The sequence below is a fragment of the Alligator mississippiensis genome, chromosome 12 (assembly GCF_030867095.1).
Source record: "Alligator mississippiensis isolate rAllMis1 chromosome 12, rAllMis1, whole genome shotgun sequence".
Classification (NCBI taxonomy): Eukaryota; Metazoa; Chordata; order Crocodylia; family Alligatoridae; genus Alligator; species Alligator mississippiensis.
The window spans coordinates 25,101,558-25,120,677 of record NC_081835.1 but is presented as its reverse complement, the minus strand read 5'-3'; the positions used below and the strand labels follow the sequence as shown (position 1 = coordinate 25,120,677).

The window sequence follows — 19,120 nt, the reverse complement described above, 5'->3', positions numbered from 1 at the left end:
CCTTGGAGAAACCCTTTCAAACTGAACATGGGCATAGGAATGTTAGCCTTGGAGCAGATTTGCTTCATTTCATTCATTCTTAGCGCTTTTACCCATAACAATTGCAATATGCCAGCTGTTGTTGATTTCATTCCATCTGGAGTCAGCATCCAGTATTGTACGAACAGAAATCTCTTAACATCAGCTGGTTATGTTCCATATCCAAGATAACCAACATTAGGGCTGCGTGAAATTTCAGCAGCTGTTTCATTTTGGAGGTGTTTCGGGCTGTTTTGGCCCCTGAAACACCAACTCCGAATCAAAATAGAAGGCTCCAAAACATCTATGAAATGAAGCAAAGAATCTAAAATGTTTTGGAAAATGTCGGAGTTTGAGAGACGGGCTTGCTGCTGCCCTGCCGCACGACTTGGCTCCACAGGGAACAGAAATCTGCGCCAGGGGTCTCCTTGCTGCCACTGCCCACCCTGCGCTGCCTTAGCACCGCGGGGCTGCACAGGGGAGGCAGTGGCAGTGAGGAGACTCCCGGTACAGATCTCTGGTCCCTGAGGAGACAAGTCGTGCAGCAGGGACCAGAAGGCTTGTTCACTGCTCTGCGCTGCTTCCCTGCCCTGTGACCCGGCGTAACAGGGATCAGAGATCTGTGTGGAGGTCTTTTTGCTTGCACAGAGGAGAGTAGCCCTCCCCCTCCTCCAAGATGAGCCACCCACAGCCCCATCCTGCTCCCCACTGGGGCCCTGCAGCCCCAAGTCCCTCCCAGCTGAGCAGTAGGGCTGTGTGAAGCTTGCAGCCCATTCGGAGGAGATTCGGCCGAAATGAAACAGGACAGAGATCCGAAACACCAAAACGAAACACTGTCCTCCAAAATGGCCAAATCTGAAACAGAAATGAAACAAAGCCGTTTCAATGGCTCCCTAAATAGGTCCTATATGCCCAATTTCCAATGGTCACCACCCTAGAGGTGGGCAAAGGAAGAGATTCAAGGACACGTTGAAAGTGAATCTGAAGAAATGTAAGGCTGCAGCTGGAGTACTGCATCCAATTCTGGGCTCCACAATTCAAGAAGGATGTTGAGAAGCTTGAGAGAGTCCAGAGGAGAGTCACGTGCATGAGCAGAGGGCAAGAAAACAGGCTTCATGATAAGAGGCTGAGAGCCATGGGACTCTTCAGCCTAGAAAAGTGCAGGCTCAGGGACGACCTGGTGGCTGCCTATAAGTACGTAAGGGGTGTGCATCAGGATCTGGGGGAACGTGTGTTCACCAGAGCACCCCAAGGGATAACAAGGACCAACAGCCAAACTCCTCCATGACCATTTTAGGCTGGACATAAGGAAAAACTTCTTTACTGTCCAAGCCCCCAAGGCCTGAAATAGATGCCCTCCAGAAGTGGTGCAGGCACCTACTCTGGACTCAGTCAAGAAACATTTGGATGCTTATCTTGCTGGGATCCTTTGACCCCAGCTGACTACCTGCCCCTTGGGCAGGGGGCTGGACTTGATGATCTTATGAGGTCCCTTCTAGCCCTAATGTCTATGAAATCTAATGTTAACACCTGGGAGACTCAAGCAATGAATCATTCCCATCGGCACCATGATGTACAAGAAAGCATCAGTCTTTTTGAGCAAAGTCACCTCACTATGGAAACAGACAGGAGGGGCAAAGGGAAAGTATCGTAGCCCAACATCACAAGCATCTACTTCTTCCTCCTGGAACTATTTGCCATCAGCAGTTGAACATGCAGATCTCAGATAGACAGTTTTCCAGTAAATAGGGTAGGCATTGGTGAATCTGGCCTCCTCAGCCATCTCTTATCATGACAAATGGAGGGAATTGGGGGGGGAGGGGGGGGGGCAGAAATAGAAATTAAGTGGCTTTCTAGGAAAGTCTTTAAAAGTTTCAACCTGAGGCAGAGAGCTTAGGCAGCCCCTGGAATACCCAGTTTCCTTGAAACACAGGAGCAGGGGTCCAGGCAACCCCTGTCCAGATAATCTGGATCTTCTTCCCCCACCAGGAAAACCCTGGGGAAACCCGAGGCAGCCACAATGGTGAGACATCCTGGGCCGAGTTCCTACTCTGACCCTTATATTCACAGCCCTATTCAACCGTTTCCAATCCTCTTTCATAGAACCTTAGAAAATTAGGGTTGGAAGGGAACTCAGGAGGTCATCCAGTCCAACCCCCTGCTCAAAACAGGACCAGCCCCAAGACCATCCCAGCCAAAGCTTTGTCTAGCCCATGTCTTAAACCTCCAAGGATGGAGATTCCACCACCTCTCCAGGTAATCTGTTCCAGTGTTTTACTATGTCCTAGTGAGAAAATTCTTTCTAACCTAAACTTCTCTTGCTGCAACTCGAGACTGTTGCTCCTTGTTCTGTCATCTTCCATCACTGAGAACACTTTAGATCCATCTTCTTTCAACCCCTCCCCCCCTCCCTCTGCTTTTCAGGTAGTTGAAAGCTGCTATTAAATCCCATCTCAGTCTAAATAAGCCCAGTTCCCTCAGCCTGTCCTCAAAAGCCATGTCCCCCAGCCCCCTAACCATTTTTGTTGCCCTCCGCTGGAAACTCTCCAATTTGTCCACATCCTTTCTGTAGTGGGGGCCCAAAACTGAACACCATACTCCAGACATGGCCTCACCAGTACTGAATAAAGGGGAATAATCACTTCCCTTGACCTGCTGGCAACACACCTACCAATGCAGCCCAGTATGCCATTAGCCTTCCTTGCAACAAGGGCACACTGTTGGTTTATATTCAGTTTATTGTCCACTGTACCCCAAGGTCCTTTTCTGCAGAGCTGCTGCCCAGCCAGTCAGTCCCCAGCCTGTATTAGTGCATGGGATTGTTCCTTCTTAAGTGCAGGACTTTGCACTTGTTCTTGTTGAACCTCATGGGATTCCTTCTGGCCCACAATTCCCCAATTTGTCTAGGTCACTCTGAATCCTAGCCCTACCCTCCAACATATCTACTACTTCCCCCAGGTTGGTGTCATCTGCAAACTTGTAATTGATGAAGACACTGAACAAAACTGGCCCCAGGACCAGCCCCTGGGGCACTCCACTAGATACTGGCTGCCAACTAGACGGCAAGCCATTGATCATTACCCTCTGAGCCCAATGATCCAGCCAGTTTTCTATCCACCTTACAGTTCATTCATTCAGCTCATACTTCCTTAGCTTGCCTGTAAGAATGTTGTGGGAGACTGTATCAAAAGCCTTGCACCACATCTACTGGTTTCCCCACATCCACAGAGCCAGTCATCTCACTGTAGAAGGTAATCAGGTTGGTCAGGCATGACTTGCCCTTGGTGAATCCATGCTGACTGCTCCTTTTCACCACCTTCTCCTCCAACTGCTTAGAAATGGATTCCTCGAGGATCTTCACCATGATTTTTCCAGGGACGGAAGTAAAGCTGACTGGTCTGTAGTTCCCTGGATCCTCCTTTTTCCCTTTGTTAAATATGGGCACTACATTTGACCTTTTCCAAGCATCCGGGACCTCTCCTGATTGCATTGAGCTTTCAAAGATGATGGCCAATGGGTCTGTAATCACATCATTCAACTCCTTCACCACTCCTGGATGCATCCCATCCAGCCCTATGGATTTGCATATGTCCAGCTTTTCTAAATGTCCCAAATCTGTTCTTTGGCCACTGTCGGCTGCTCACCTCCTTCCCAAACAGTGCTGCTAGGTGCAGCAGGCTGGGAGCTGACCTTGCCTGTGAAGACTGAGGTAAAAAAGGCATTGAGTGCTTCAGCCTGTTCTGCATCCTCCGTAACAAGGCTGCCTCCCCCATTCAGTAAGGGACCCACACTATTTTCCTTGATATTCCTCTTGCTACTGACATAACTTTGAAGTTTGCTATGTCTTTTCTATTTAAGAAGGTAGCAAAAACAGACTCCCTTCTCATCTCAGACCAGAGGCTGAGGTAATGCAGTTGCTATAGATCACTTCACAGCCATGTCACACTGGCAACTCTGTCAGTGTTGGATATACAGCTTAGACTATGTTTTTGCTCGTTTCATTTAAAAGTGACTTAAAATTAGGTAACTCATTTCCATTTGTTTTTCTTAGCGTAGAATACGACCCATAGGAATCATAAAATGACCAAAAAAAGAGCCATAGCATCTTATACTCCAGGTTTAGTTCTGAATGCAACCCCTTTGTTTTCCTTTGCCATAAAGCAAACTATAAATTTGCTACAGATACTGTTATAAAGGAATCAATTTCTATTTTATATAAAATTGAATTCAAGTAAGCACTGCAGGTCTTTCAGAGACAGAATGCATGTTGTTGTTGTTACTGTACTATCATACCATTAACAACAAAGGACTACAAAGCTTTATGAAAAACTCACCATGTACTATTTTAGCCAAGATTATAGGACTATAATATACATATTTCTAGAGGTCTACAACCAACCTAGTAACGAGATATAAATCCTTCTTAAGGGGAACATTCTAAGCTTCCTTAGATGCAAGTCACCCTTACATAAAAAACAGGGCAAAGATGCACTTTATAGACAAAATGATGCTCGTGCTCAGGAAAGTTTATGTATATGATTCAGATAGCCTTGTTAGTCTAAAGGCAGGCAGAAAGCAGGGTAGAGGTGCACTTCAGAAACTCCTTTGAGAAGGAGAGGAAGAGGAAGAAATCCACAGGCAACCACAACACAAGCATCAACTCTGTATTTTGGATTAAGCAATGTTATACCAAGTGTTGTACCTCCCTTCTCGCTATCATATATACAGTAAGTCTTGTACAGTAAGAAGAACTATTCAGCCTTTCATATACTATGTGGCTATGCACTGAGGCTAAAGCAAATAAAGTGATTTTCTCTTAGAAAACCTGTAAATTCAAAATGCGTCCCGTTATAAAGAACAAAAGAAACCAAGAAACTTTGATATTGTGACTATTCTCATACTTCCCCCACCAAAGTCAATATTCCTCAATATTTCTTCTGGTGGTTAGACAACAGGAACAACATCTTAATTGGTATAACCTCAAATAAAATCTGAAATCACTGCTACAGATGAGAAGTCTGATACATTATGAATAAAAGGCAGAATTTTAGAGCAGCGTCACATACAGATTTTGAAGCTGACATAGGTGACTTACTTCACCAATGATTAAAGTACTTTTGATTGACACCCTGCAATTGCAATTGTACTGCACTATAAATCTACAGATACCGCTGAGATTCATTTTAAGAGGGGGAAATTCTCTCATTTATTTTCCTTTTTTCCTCTTTTGAACTGGGAAGAGGCAAAGAAATAATGGAGTTTCATAGAACAACTGTTTAAAACATTAAAATAGATAAAGAAATCTAAAGGAAAATTCATTAAAATTAACACACATTAATAGAAAGGTAAAAGTGAAAACTGAAAGCCTGAATAATAAAAGTTACCCAGGAGAAAGTGAAATGAAAAACATCCTAGGTTACCTGGTCCTTCCCCAATACAGTACATGCAAGGAAAGAAAATATTTTGGTTAAAACCTTAAGTTTGTACTAAATGAAAGTGCTTTTTATATGTGCACAGAGTACTGCAAATTGTACCATTAAAGAAACAGACCCTCTATTCTAATTACTAAGCAAAATGTTTTAATGTGGAACTTATTAGTCCAATCCTAAAATACATTAAAATCATTGGTACAATTAGATAAGCAACATTTAGCATCTTAAGTTTTTGTTATAAAAGATCTACTGAGTTCTTATGTACAAGGAAAGTACTCATAACATTTATGCCACAGGAAAAAAACAAACATGCCTACCAATCAAATCATATGGGAAAAGTATGGACTAGCAAAGTAAAACTAAAAATAAGTAAGATGACATTTGTTGTAAGTCATTCTTACAACAGCCTCTAGCTGTGGAGCAGGTGGGAGGAGAAACCACATCATCTGAGGGATATTTCATGGTCAACATTTAATGTCTCATTGGTTCAGAGTGCAATTTGTAGTCACTCAGTTCACATGCATGCCATTTCAGGAGAGGCTGGATGGACCGAACCGATGTGTAATGGTTTTTGGATTTCTCCAGGCCAAGACACAGTGGTAGACCAAAATGAAGAAATCTGCATTACTTTTTCCTACATTGCTCCTGTTTTGTTCTAGAACTGAGGTCAATAACCCATTGCCCGTGAGCCAGATCTGGCCTACAGAGCCACTGATTCTAGCCCATGGATTTGGAACTTCAGCAGTGGACACTCTCCCTAGGTTGCCAAGAGAACGAGCACCAGCAGCACCAAGGTCCTAGCGCCTGCTCACCAACCTGCCTGTGAACTGGGGTGGGTCATTCCCACCCGCAGTTAGGAAAGATTGCCTACCCCTATTCTAGAATTATTATTGATAGCCATAGGAAAACCTCACTGACCATCTCTTATTTCCTTGTTCTATGATGAGGTAGAGACCTCACCTCACAAAAGGACAAACGACAAGGTGAATCTACAGACTCCTTACGGTCAGAATTGTAGAGCAGCATTGGCGGCCATAATGTAGGCTGGAGGTTCAGGAGTTGTTTTCGAGGAACGTAATCTCCTCTGAGCCAAGTGACTCAAAGAAGAATAATCTGTAAATGATTTCCCCCATTATATTGCACAATGTTGTTAACTAGGACCTCAAAGTGGTTAACTAGGCCTTCAAAAATGAGCCATCTCCCTTGTATACTTTGAAATATCCTTCTTTAGGTTAAATGATGTCCTTATTGTATGAAAAGGATATCCAATTCAGTGAACAGCTCTTTTCACCAAAAGGAGGGGAACACAGAAATTAAAGCCATTCCAGGTTTCAAGGAGTACCAGAAAAGGCAGATATATTAAATTTCAAGCAACCATACATAACTGACTTAAAGTGCATGTCTGAATATCTCCTCTTTGATCTATGCAATTTTATGAATGTTAAGGACAGAACATAATACTGATCTCTGCAAATCACTGGATGTTAAAAAGGTAGGGAAGAGAAATCTATGAATAGAAAGAGGACAAAGTTTTCCCTCATATATTATTTAAAACAATTAAATCCTCATTAAACTGCTTTCCTCTATGCAGGAAAACCAATAATATGCTAGCTCTACATTATTCCATAGCTCTATAACCTGTAGTAACAAAGGATAATCTCCAATTTAATACTGAAAATAATGCTTTTATTCAAATGACTGAAGTTGTAGAAGAATTTTTTTAACAGTAACCATGAGAGAGGGCAAACTTGTTGAGAGCAAATCTGTTCCTAACATTGCATTTAGTGGGAAGTAAGGAAAAGACTATCATAAAGACAAGAAAACGGACTAGAAGGAGCTTCACTTTTGCAAAGGAAAATCTTTGGTGTACTAGTTATCAAATTATCTCCCTCTAAAACTCCATTTCCTAATCTGATGGCAAGTACTCTTCAGATACAGCCCAATCATTTTTCTGAGAAAGAGTAACTATGTAATCCCTTTCTATTAAACATCAGTACCCCATTAAAACATGACACGTTGTATTGTTGTTTTCTTGAGACTGCAGATGTCAGGGAAGTAGTTGCTCAGAAGTCTCAGCAGGACAATTTAGTCATACAACTTCTAATTAACCAGGATAGTGGATTCTTTGTGCAAAATATCTAAAATAACAGCCTATATGCACTGGGCTGTTAACAATGCACAGTGTTTACACAGCGTAAGTAGTAATTTTTCTTCCCCAAATGAGCAACCTTCTCTCTGAAGAACACAACATAGTTTTCCATTGACAACAGCGGCATTTCTACTGAAATCTTTACTGAGCACACACTAAGATTTAGCTTCAAACTCTAAGTACACTGAGTCCAGAGCACCTGAAATGAAAACATACTCATGTTGAAGTAAGAAATCCATCCCCTTTTCTTTGTTTCAATCCTTTAAACCACAAAAGTCACTACTTTCATATCTGTACAGTGATTTAATACAAGCTGAAGCCTGTGCTCCAGGAAGTGCTGCCATGAACCACAAAAATCAGCCAAATCTGATATTCAAAATTATGCCAGCTGCGCTTGCCTTTCTTAAAGTTCATAGATTGTAAGAGGTTGGAAGGGACCTTGCAGATCATCGGGTCCAGCCACCCTGCTCTAGGCAGGACGACAACTGGGGTTAGGTGACCCCAGCAAGGTGACCGTCTAGTCTCCTCTTGAAAACCTCCAGGGTAGGTGACTGTACCACCTCTGGATAGAGTTTATTCCACAGTCTGGACACCCGGACTGTGAAGGAGTTTTTCCTGGTATTAAGCCTGAAGCAGCCTTCCAAGAGTTTGTATCTATTGGTCCTGGTCTTCCCCGGGGGTGCCCTAGTGAACAGATGTTCACCAAGCTCCTGATACACTCCTCTGATATAGCAGTAAGCCGCTACCAAGTCCCTTCAGCAACAAAGGACCGTTACTGGCTCCTGTTGCTGCTGCCACTGTCATGGCAATGCCGCATGCGCAGCAGAGGCCTGAGCAATGGGGCTGTGCGTGGGCAGGGTAAGGCATAGCACGAGGGGCATTCCACTCCACTGGGCACCAGATGCCTTTGTGAAAGTGGCCTCTCTGCAGCAGCCAAGGGAGCTCAGTTGCACAGGGCCCATCAGCACTGAAGTAGTAGCGTGCTCTAGGGCTCCAAAACATACCTGGTGCCATTGTCTGCACAAGGGTTTGCCTTGGTGGCCCAGGGTGGCAGCACAGGTGAGGGGGAGACGTGTGGGAATAAGGTCAGAGCAGGCAGGAAGGGGTGTGTGTGTGTGTGTGTGTGTGTGTGTGTGTGTGTGTGTGATAAATGCAACATAAAGGTTTATTTATATCAGTAGTTTAAAATGCCTTGCACTATTACTAAATATCAGTTATAGGATTGGCATCAGCTGATGTCATCATCTATGGATATTGACCAAGAAAACTTTTATTGGTGCACCCCTACTATGGAGTATTGTTGGCTCTCATCCCTCCAATGTCTGAAGATGGAATGGGATAGCAAAGGCTGGGGGACAGAGGTACCGCTACTGCAGGAAACAAAATAACAAAGGCTCCTAGATCAGAGTCAGCTGCACAGGTGGTAGTAAGCAGGGAGTAGTTTTCTTCCCACAGTGACAAGGCAGACCGATTTCAGAGATTCAGAACTAACAAAAGAAAGCAAAATGATCATTCTGAAAGGAGCATCAGTAAGCTGATGAGATTCCTTTTGCATCAATACATCTACTCAACCTAATATAAATTTGAAGTATCCGCTATTTTCTTTTTATCTTATATTTTTAGAGCTCCATTACTTCTGTGATGCCTTTGAGTAAGGAAGGGCTTTCTAACTGTGTATCTGTATTGGGCATAACACAATAGGGTCCTGAACATAGACGGATGCCTCTAGGCCTACTACAGTACAACCTTAAGTACTAGATTCAGAAAGCAGAAAAAGGAAATTCTGTGTTATTCTTAATGTAATATGACTATGCTAAAATGCTGAACTGTTGAAGCAAAATTGAGCAGAGACCAATGTAGACATGAACCTAGGGAAAGTTCTTCCCTTAGGGCAAGCAATATTCTCCCCACACCAAGTGGCAACTTCTTGATAGAGCAGATGATTAAAATCTAAGCTTCCTTTTGAAAAATATTAAAGCTAAACAAAACCAAACAAGCAAGCAAGCAACAAGGATATAAAGTCACAAAGCAGAGTCCCATTTGTTTTCCACTTAAGTCAAGAATTCATCAATTATTCTCCAGTTCTCCTAGACATTTTGGGGGCAACATTTGAAAGTAAATGGCATCCTCATATTTTTTTAAACAGATACAGGATAGGAAGACTCAACTCAGTACCACACATATCATGTACTATATATGAAACTCATAATTGAAAAGTTGATTCATAACAGGACAAATCTCAATCTACGTACAGTGCCCTACATTTGTAAAAAAGGTTAAAAACTATTAAAATAGACAGTGACTGAACTGAAATGGACACCTATATAATTATATTCAAACAAGCAGTGATTACAGGAAAATATAGTCACAGACATTTTATCAAACCCTGTCATGGTACATTACAGAATTTGAACGTCTAAAATTATAGATTTTAAAACCAGCCATACTCACAGCTAGCATTTCTGTAAAGAAGAAAAGGTTCATGGAGTTGAAATTCCAAGTCTTTATTTACTGGTTCAACTAGGTTGTGCATATTCAGTCGATTTACAATCGTAAAACCATGGTAGGGAGAAGCTGACCTGTTGTTTCAATGAAAAGAGAGTAATTGAGAATAGAGTAATTTGATCAACGCATATCATATTTCCACTTAATAAACAAACTGTAAACATCTTTAGTTAAGTCCCCAGTGCTTTATACCCTCACACTTCAGTGGCACAAGCTCCAAGCTTTATATACCAGTTAACCAACTCCACTTGGGGGTTTTGGGTACTGTTAGGAGTCATGTTCAAGGTAACATTCAAGTTATACTCTGAGATAACAAGGCAGCAGAGATGTGCTATGCTTTCAAATAATGAACATAAACTAATAGTACAGTTCTTAATAATCGTAAGGGTAGCCTGCTTCACAATATATTTAGACAAACTTAGGTGGCTCAACTAAGCATAACTAACACCGCTATTCTTCCCTTCAGATAAGTCTGTTCCAAGAGACAGATGCATTTATTGGCAGCTGCATTTATAAACATATCTAGTTTATATTAGTTATAAAGTATGCTCTCTCTCTCATATATATATTATATATATATATCCCAAAGCAAAAACTATTGCATCAGACAACCAAACGCATTCACTTGAAACAATGTTATAGCTTTAAACAAATATATACTGAAAAAATTGTCAAAGAAGAGCATATAATAAACATATGAAGTCTTAAATATGTGACGTTACACTTGTTTCCAAAGCAATATAGGAAAAAAGTCAAAACTATTTTTAATCTTCATAAAAAAGGCTTTTTAAAAAAGGTAACACTGCAGTTGAGCAAAATACATAGGCAAGGTAACCCAGATATAGCTCTTAAGTACAAGAAATTCAAGAAGACTCACTCAAATTAAAAGATAATTTTTTTTTTTTTTGCATTTTAATTATAGTGTTTTACGTACAAGGTTTATATTTAAGTTGTTGAGCATGGTGCTTCAACATATTACTGAGGTCAGGAGCTATGAAGGATTCAGAAAAGGATTTATCTTCAATTAGGGCATGCTTAATTACAATCCTGAAAATGATTATGAATGAACTTGATTTTTGCACTCCAAGAAGTATTACTTCACAGAGCATGTAAAAGTAAGCAAAGGCCTAAGTCTTTGCAAAGTGTGTTTCCTACCAGGGATATAAACAAGCAAGTTTCATGACTAGATCATTGCTAAGGGCCTTATTCCAGGTCCACTGAAGTCAACAGAAAGACAGAGCAACTTCATTGTACTTTCAATCAGGCTCTCTTTTCCTGGAATAAGCAATCGTCTCTTACATGTTTCCTGCACTTACCAGGTCACCCAGAGGACCTGGACATTGCCAAAGAAAGAATTTACCAGTGCACCAGCAGTTAAAGTTTAGAAAACAATTTAAAGATCCCAGGTAATCTTCACAAGAACCCCAGAAGGCTACTTAAATAATGTACCAATTTTAGTGGTGGGAAAACCAAAGCAGAAGGATAAAGTGACTTGCCTGAGGCTATACAGCAAATCTTGCTAAGGCCACAATTAGAACTTGGGAGTGTCCAACCTCTAGCCTGAACAGTCTCATGGTCCACGATGGAACTTGAATCCCATCAGTCTCCTAATGTCTTCAGTTAGCGAAGCTGGCAATATACCTAACCAGGATGGAGGCTCTGGCCAGGAGAACTCCCAGGGACTGCAGAGCTGTTTTCCTGAACCTCATCCATTCATATCACTGGGCAGAGTTTCACTGGGTAGTGCCCACTGGCTCCTTGGACTCGTTTGAGGGCCAGTGGGCACCGGCTGGTATACTCTTCTTCGTTTCCTCCCTTCATGCACTCAATTTGAACCCATGACTTTTACTCCCAACCCTGTTTTGTTCTTTAGCTATCCCAAGCAATCAGTGATATGACCTTAATGGTCCCCTTCATCAAGGGGGGGCTTATACCTCTACTTGGTGGGCTCTGGCCCCTGTTGCAGAATGTCACATCAAAAGGCCCAATGTTTTCAAGTCAAATTTACCCCTACCTTAAACAGGTACAGTTCCATTAAAATCTAGAATAAGAGTTCAGAGCAGACCTGTAAAGGGAGAGTTCTTCCTTCTGAATTACTTTTCCCCTAACCCCGAGTATAGTTCCTTAAAAAAAAACAAAACAAAAAAAACAAAAAAAACCTAAAGAAAAACTGCTTTAACAAATAGTATAAAAGATATTCTGTGTAAGATTTGCTCTGGACTCAAATTTGAAAACAAAACCAATCAATCAATCTCAAGACAAAGGCTGTATCTTTGTCCCCTTAAAATTCTTAATCACATGAACACTATAAGCATGCTTAGCCATGCCGTTAAAACGTACTGTACAAGTAACACTGTAGCACTAGGACGGCTCTTTTTTTTTTGTCATGTTATGGGGCATTCGGGGGGGGGGGGGGAGGAGAGGGAGGCAGGTTGGGAATCAAGCGTAAATCTACTCTATTCTTATCAGATGTGATTAACTGTTTGAAAGGTTAACCTTTCAACAGCACCATGGCCACATCCTGTTAAAGTTTAAGAAAGTGAAATGCAAACTTTCCTGAGAGGGCCAAACATGCTAATCTCAAGATTTAAATATACACAGTACTTATTTTACTATCATGAATAGCTTCAAATAAAATATTTAGACCTGCAACCAGTAGTAAAAAATTATTCAATTTGCTTGAGTGCTCATAGTATTGGGATGCAAGTGAAGTCCATGAAAACTAAGTATATAAACCACTTGACCACGTGATTATCAAATAAAATACTAAATGGTGGCTGTCTCTCAGGAAGGGTGGATTCATTCCCATTTCTTACATACAATGGAACAATGAAAGGCTGCAAACTTACTGATTTGCTTTTGGGGTAGGTCTAAATCATTGGTTATATTTACATTAACTCTTACTAAAAAGAAGTATTTGGCCATGTTGCTCAAGGTCACTCAATAACCTCATCAAAAACACCCAAAACTGTTCATACATAAACTAGCGGCTTTTAAATTGTATGGACTTAAAAATTATATAAATTATGCTAACGTTTATCATCTGGAATTTCTGAACTACAAGAAGGGGAGAAAGCCTCATCAATTGAGTCACTTACGGCACAGAAGAATATACTAGTTAGTGAATGATCATGCACTACCAAAATAGCCCAATTAAAATTTTCCACTTCTATGTAATTGTGTGTCAAGACTGCTCCTGAAAAATCTTCTGTTCTTTTTGTAGGAATTGTGCTTAGGTGCTACATTTCTTTTTTGAAAAAGAATTAGCTGGAGATTATTTTTTTCTGGACAACAGAAACCAGTATAGCTGGAAAGTTAAACATGACTGAAGATCAACAAAACAGTTATATACAAAAAAATATATTTTTACATAAAATACCTTACCTTCTGTATACGAACAAGGTACCTTCTATGTCAGTCTTCTCCTACAACAGACAGCAATGATTTATTTCAACTATATGTCTGCTTACAGAGTTACGCAGCTTGCTGACTAAAATCATGATAAACTGATTCCACCTTCTCAAAAGGGACAGAGTATAATTCTCTTGCATTTCACATATCTGCCTAAAACTATTAGGCAACATGTGGTTATATACATCATTTGGCCTGCATGAACAATATTATTCCCTTGTTAGTAATAAGTAGTATCCTGCAATTCCCTCGTGTGCAAACCAAACGGGCAAAGGAAAAATTCAGAGTTTTCCTTGGAAATCCCATTTTAGGGCAGACAAGGATACATTTAACTCCACAAACAACCAGAAGAATACACACTGTCTTGTAAGAAGACCTAAATGACAATTCGCACATAACTGCTGTCAAGTCAGCATACCGTTTGTTCTCTCCTAGTCATTCACAGATATCTCGTTCTACTCATTCATCACGACTTTGCTTTAAACCAGGGATAGGAAACCCCCAATGCGTGCCAGAGTGTAGCACGTGAAGGCATTTTGCTTGGCACGCGTGCTTGTGGGCAAAGGGGCCAGGTGTGCACAGCCACAACAAGGACTGGGCCCCGGGCGGCGCCCACACTCTCCCTCCCTGGCACACCAACATCTCACCAACCGAGGTTACAGGTGTTTGGGGCACTTTGCCCAAAAACGCTGCTGACCCCTGCTTTAAACACTAAAAGTTAATTAAAAGAAAACCTCACTGTGGCCCCCCCCCCCCCCGCAAAAGAAGGGCTTTCACAAGAGCCTGTTCCTAACTGAGCACTCGTGTGTATGAAGCTACACTTGCTTCAGCGGAGGTGGGCAGGGGCGGGTGGGGGTCTGGAAAGGAAGAGGCACAAGCCCGCCAGCTCCAGCCTCTAACTGTGAACCTCTGTAACTTCAGCAGAAACTCTGAGCGCCAGCTCACATCGCTCATTTCTGCTCGGGAAACGCAGAGGGCACCGAGAGTTTCTCCTCTCCACCTTCCTGGGGGGAGCGCCTGCCCCCGCGGAGACACGCGTCTCCAACGCCTTCCCCCGGCCACCAGCCCCGCGGCTGTCAGCAGCGGCCGCTGCACGGGCAGGCGGCGCCGGCACTCGAGGAAAAGGCTGTTTCCCTCGAGACGAAGGTCCCCGCCTCGTGGGCCCGGGGGAGCCGCCGGAGCCCCAGGCTGCTGGCGCAGGGCCCCGCGCAGGACGGGCACGACGCGGCCCCGGGCCCGCACGTACCCACTCGTTGGCCTTGGGGCTGAAGCTGTAGAGCGCGACCTGGCCCGTGACGTCGGCGATGCTGGTGATGTAGGGGTCGTGCTGCTTTAAGGCCGCCAGGCTCATCTCCTGCCCCGCTCGGCTCAGCGCCTCCATCTTGGATCGCGGGAGGAGCCGCGGGCGGCGGCGAGACCTGAGCGCGGAGCCACCGCGCAGCCGTCCGCCGCGCGCGCGCCCCGCGCCTTCCGTTCCGCCCAGCTTCGTTCCGCCCGGCCCCTCGGGCTGCTTCACGGCCAGCCCGGGGCCTGTCCCGCGGGAATTAGAGCCCGGCCCGGGGGGTGAACATGTCCACACCGGGACTCAGTCGTGTTGAACGCGGTGCTTCTTCGTGAGCAGGATCTGGTGGGCAGCGAGGAGGAGCCCGGAGATGCGAGGGCAAAGGGCTCCTGCCACCTCCTTGGCCAAGGGCCGAGCTCGTTCCTAAGGGACGAGGAAGGGGAGCCCTGCGCCACTACGGATTTAAACAACCCGTGTAGCATCTCCCCAGGTTGTCGCAGCACCGCACCAGGTATTCGCCAGGTGGTATTCAGTTGTCCCCTCGCCGCTTTCATTTTCTCCTCTCATAAAATCGGAGTTCAGTAAATCTCTCTTTTTTCTGCCTTTTTTAAAAGAAGCTCGCAAACTAGTAAGTGCTTGCAAAGCGAGGGATTTTGAGACGTGGTCTGGGGTCTGTTCGACAGTACAGGAGTCTGCTCCTGTGCAGTAAAATCCCAATTCGTTCATGTTTTGCTTTCTGAAGGTAAAAGTTGATTCATGTTTTCCGTTAGCAATAGCCTAACTCCGGTTCGTTTCTTTACTTTCCCCCAGGATCCTCGTATGCGTTGGCATCTTATCCTTATTACTGTTATGAGCTGAGATGCTGCCCATGAGCGACAAGCTACCTCTGTCCCACTTACACCACCTGGGTATTGAACACAATCTACCTTTCTGGTCACATAACTGATTATTGCTGCTAAAGTCATTGCCGAGTGGACTTCCCTATTACACAGCTTGTATTACATTAGATCAAATATAGTTGTTTAATAGGACTTGGTCTATCTGGGTGGGTATTGAACATTTTGGACACTTTTTTTTTTTTACAATATTGAATATTAGAAAAAATATACTAACAGATGGAGCTTTCTCTCAGATTCCAGCTCCACCAAAAATCTCTCGTAGTACCAGCAGCACTACAGACTCTGTTGGGTTTCCCTGCAGTGACACTTTTGTCTGTCCAGCAGGATCTGTTGTGGCTCCAGCAAGGAGGGGTTTTCCTCTTCAAGGTTAATTGCTTTCCAACTGGTGCACAGCCAATATGGAGATGTGAGGGTGAAGGAGGCAGCAGGTAGGTGCCCCAGGGCCATGTCAACAGCAAAGTGAATGGACAGAATGAGGGCACAGCAGGTGAAGTCCTCTTTATTCTGCCCTCAGACTCTTCCCTGGAGCTTGTTCTACTGAAGAGATGTGCAGGTCATCCTGTCAGTCTTTCCTTCTCATGCTACCATGGATAAAATCATCCGTCTCACTGAACCGTGTTGAAATAAAAGCTGTTGTAACTATTTGTACTAAAATACGCTATTGTTTTAATTAATATTTGCCATATGTAGACAGTGCCTCTAGCAGACACAAAACTGGAGCCTCACCTGATTTACCTTCAGTAAAATTGTGCCAGATGAATACCACTGGTTCATAGGAAAATGTTTACCAGTAGTTGGTCTCCACTCATTGGTGACACGTAGGGGGTACACGTGTGTCCCCTGAGATTGGCGGTGCGTCCCCTGAGATTGGCGGTACACCCCCTGACAGAATTAGTGTACTGTGCATTAGCATCACTAAAAAGGTGTGCACTGGCACTACAGCGCAGTAGCACCAGTTACTGTGTATTCAGTTAGTACCTGTTATTACAGGTACTACACTTAATGTGCCTTACCTATGGCACATTAATGCACATGTAGATGTGCCCAATCTTCTCTTCTCTAAACAAAATAAGCCCAGTTCCCTCAGTCTCTTCTCATAAGTCATGTACCCCAGCCCCCTCACCCTTCTTGTTGCCCTCCACTAGACTCTCTCCAATTTGTCTGTACTCTTTCTGTAATGGGGGGCCCAAAACCGGACACAGTAAACTCCAGATGTGGCCTCACCAGTGTTGGATAGAGGGGAAGAATCACTTCCCTTGGTTTGCTGGCAACACCTACCAATGCAGCCCAGTATGGCATTAGCCTTCTTGGCAACAAGGGCACACTGTTGGCTGTAACTCCCAGGTCCTTTTCTGTAGTGTTTGCCTACCTGAACAAGAAACTTCTCTCTCCAGATGCTCCAGGAGTCTTATATTTCTCAAAAAGGGTAAGTGAAAGTCAGTGGCTTGTTGAAGGGACAGGCAGCATGACAAGAACAGGCTCATCCATCCAAGAACCACAGTATTCTTTCTTCATCCTTTTTATTAGCTGGCACAGTGTAGGTCTAAGTGCAGTAACTTCAATAGGAGCTTCCCATGTCCATCCAGTGGTACCTATGATGAGATAAAATGTTGAATGAGAAATGCAAGTATGAAAAAGCAAAAATATTTGAAAAATTACAGTAGAACGTGAATTATCCACACACTGTTTATCTAACTGCATGCTGTGCTGCCAACCTCTGGTGCATGGTACAAGTGAGAATAATGGCATTGAATAGAAAGAGAACTGTTTTAATGACAGGAAAAACTGAAATAATCCACAAACTGGAAAAGGCAATTCTGATGCCAGGCTTGCTTCAGAGAATGGCACTGGTGTGTGTTCATTTAGTGTGTTTCATTAGCCAAACAACTGGATTTTATGAACAATGTTTGGGTCCAATTAGTTTGGATAATTGACTCTCCTTTGTATTTTAAAAGGAAGTTAATAAGTCTTTTATTTGAGACTGAAAGAAAGAGAAACACCATTCCAAAATCCTTTTAGATTTTGCATCTAAACAGTGTTTCTAATAGCTGCACTAAACAGGCTCTTGTTTTTCACAACAGGCTCAAATAAACCTCTAAAACAAATGTATCTTTTAGATAAATGTAATGAACTGATCTTGAAAAGGGGCAGGTTTCTGCTGTGTCAGATCTTGTCAAATGTGAAAGTTCCTTTGCTGCATTTTGAATTGAAAGCAAAATGTGAAGAGATAACAAAACCAAGTGCCAGTTTCTGTTAATGACTTCTTTTCCTCCTCCATCCTCTAATTCCAGTTCCACTGTCAGAGAGTTTGTTTTCCTTGTTCACTGCTGCTGATTCATTATTTCAGAAATAAATGGTATGGCCTCCCATATGCCTCCTGACCCCTGAAGTATACAGCATGCGGGTAGCCTCAAACTTTGACATTTGCGTGAATGAAATGTTAGTTTTCTTGTGCTAGGCTTGCTCAGTGACTGATGTGTATTGCAAATGCCTTTTGTTTTCTCTTGCATTTTGAAGCAGTTAGTGTAGGGAAAATGTTCGCTTCTCGTATACTTCTGGTTCGTGCAGTAAGACACTCCTGTTGAAGTGGTACAGTGTTTACAATGACCTTTTGATATTTTCAGTTTAAGTTAGACAGACTTCATTTGTGCTTCAACAAATTAAGTGAGTTACATTCTGCATTTCAGTTATTCAGTAGTGGTTTTATAGTACAGAAGAACACTGAGTGCTACATTGTATGTACTCTACATACATTAACATTAAAACAGGCCAAGTGGTAGTGATTCATCTCTTCCATCAATGGCTTGCTGTTGTCAGGGGAGGCTTTCTCCATTGTTTGCCTACTTACCTATCTGGAGCTCATTCTATGTAGTTTTACTTCTACCTGCCCCCACCCTTGTCACTACCTTTTCCAGAACAGATTATTTAAATAGCTTCCAAAGTTTTTTGCTTGTCTGGCAACTCCACTTCAGAGTTCAGGTAGGAAGAACATTCTTCAGTTTGTAGTCGTTTTGGGCACCTATACATGTGATGAAGCTCTGCTCCGATGCATGTTAATTAGCACATATTGGAGCAGACTCCATTAATTGAGTCTGTTGCGAGTCTGCTGGAGCGTGCTAATTAGCACGCTCCAGCAGCCTCCGCGTCAGGTGTAGTCAGCGTCCCTGTATTTCAAAGTTATGGCAGGGGCACTTTAAATCTCGTTGAACAAGCTTTAGTTAAATTGTCTTTGCTGCCATTTTGAAGCGTGAGCATTGAATACACAGATGCTGAAGGCACTTTAATTAGAGCGGATCTCAGAGACGCTCTAATTAAAGCACCTTTCCCCCCACCCCAGAGCACTTGTATAGATGCCCTTTAATATTTCCCCTGGCTGACTGAGTAGCAGCAGCAAAGAATTCAGTGTTTTTGTTAAGATGTTAGA

General features: G+C 43.0%; 1 protein-coding gene and 1 long non-coding RNA gene across 3 annotated transcripts in view; one reads left to right on the top strand and one right to left on the bottom strand.

Annotated features, from left to right (window-relative positions):
- The window catches only part of DCP1A (decapping mRNA 1A), a 66,037-nt gene extending 51,015 nt beyond the window's left edge, over nt 1-15,022 (bottom strand). Inside the window, exons 1-3 of one of the 2 annotated variants that reach the window (XM_006265374.4) lie at nt 14,762-15,022; nt 13,489-13,529; nt 10,051-10,178 (exon numbers count right to left, since the gene is read on the bottom strand). In XM_006265374.4, coding sequence (XP_006265436.1) covers nt 10,051-10,178; nt 13,489-13,529; nt 14,762-14,896 — 304 coding nt within the window. In that variant the 5' untranslated portion in view covers nt 14,897-15,022. The remainder of the gene's footprint in view (nt 1-10,050; nt 10,179-13,488; nt 13,530-14,761) is intronic. The other variant, XM_019495452.2, reaches the window with a different exon arrangement.
- LOC109285098 (uncharacterized) lies at nt 14,938-16,350 on the top strand. The gene is made up of 2 exons (XR_002092766.2): nt 14,938-15,308; nt 15,608-16,350. It is a non-coding gene; the product is annotated as an uncharacterized LOC109285098 (long non-coding RNA).
- The last annotated feature ends 2,770 nt before the right edge of the window (nt 16,351-19,120 follow it).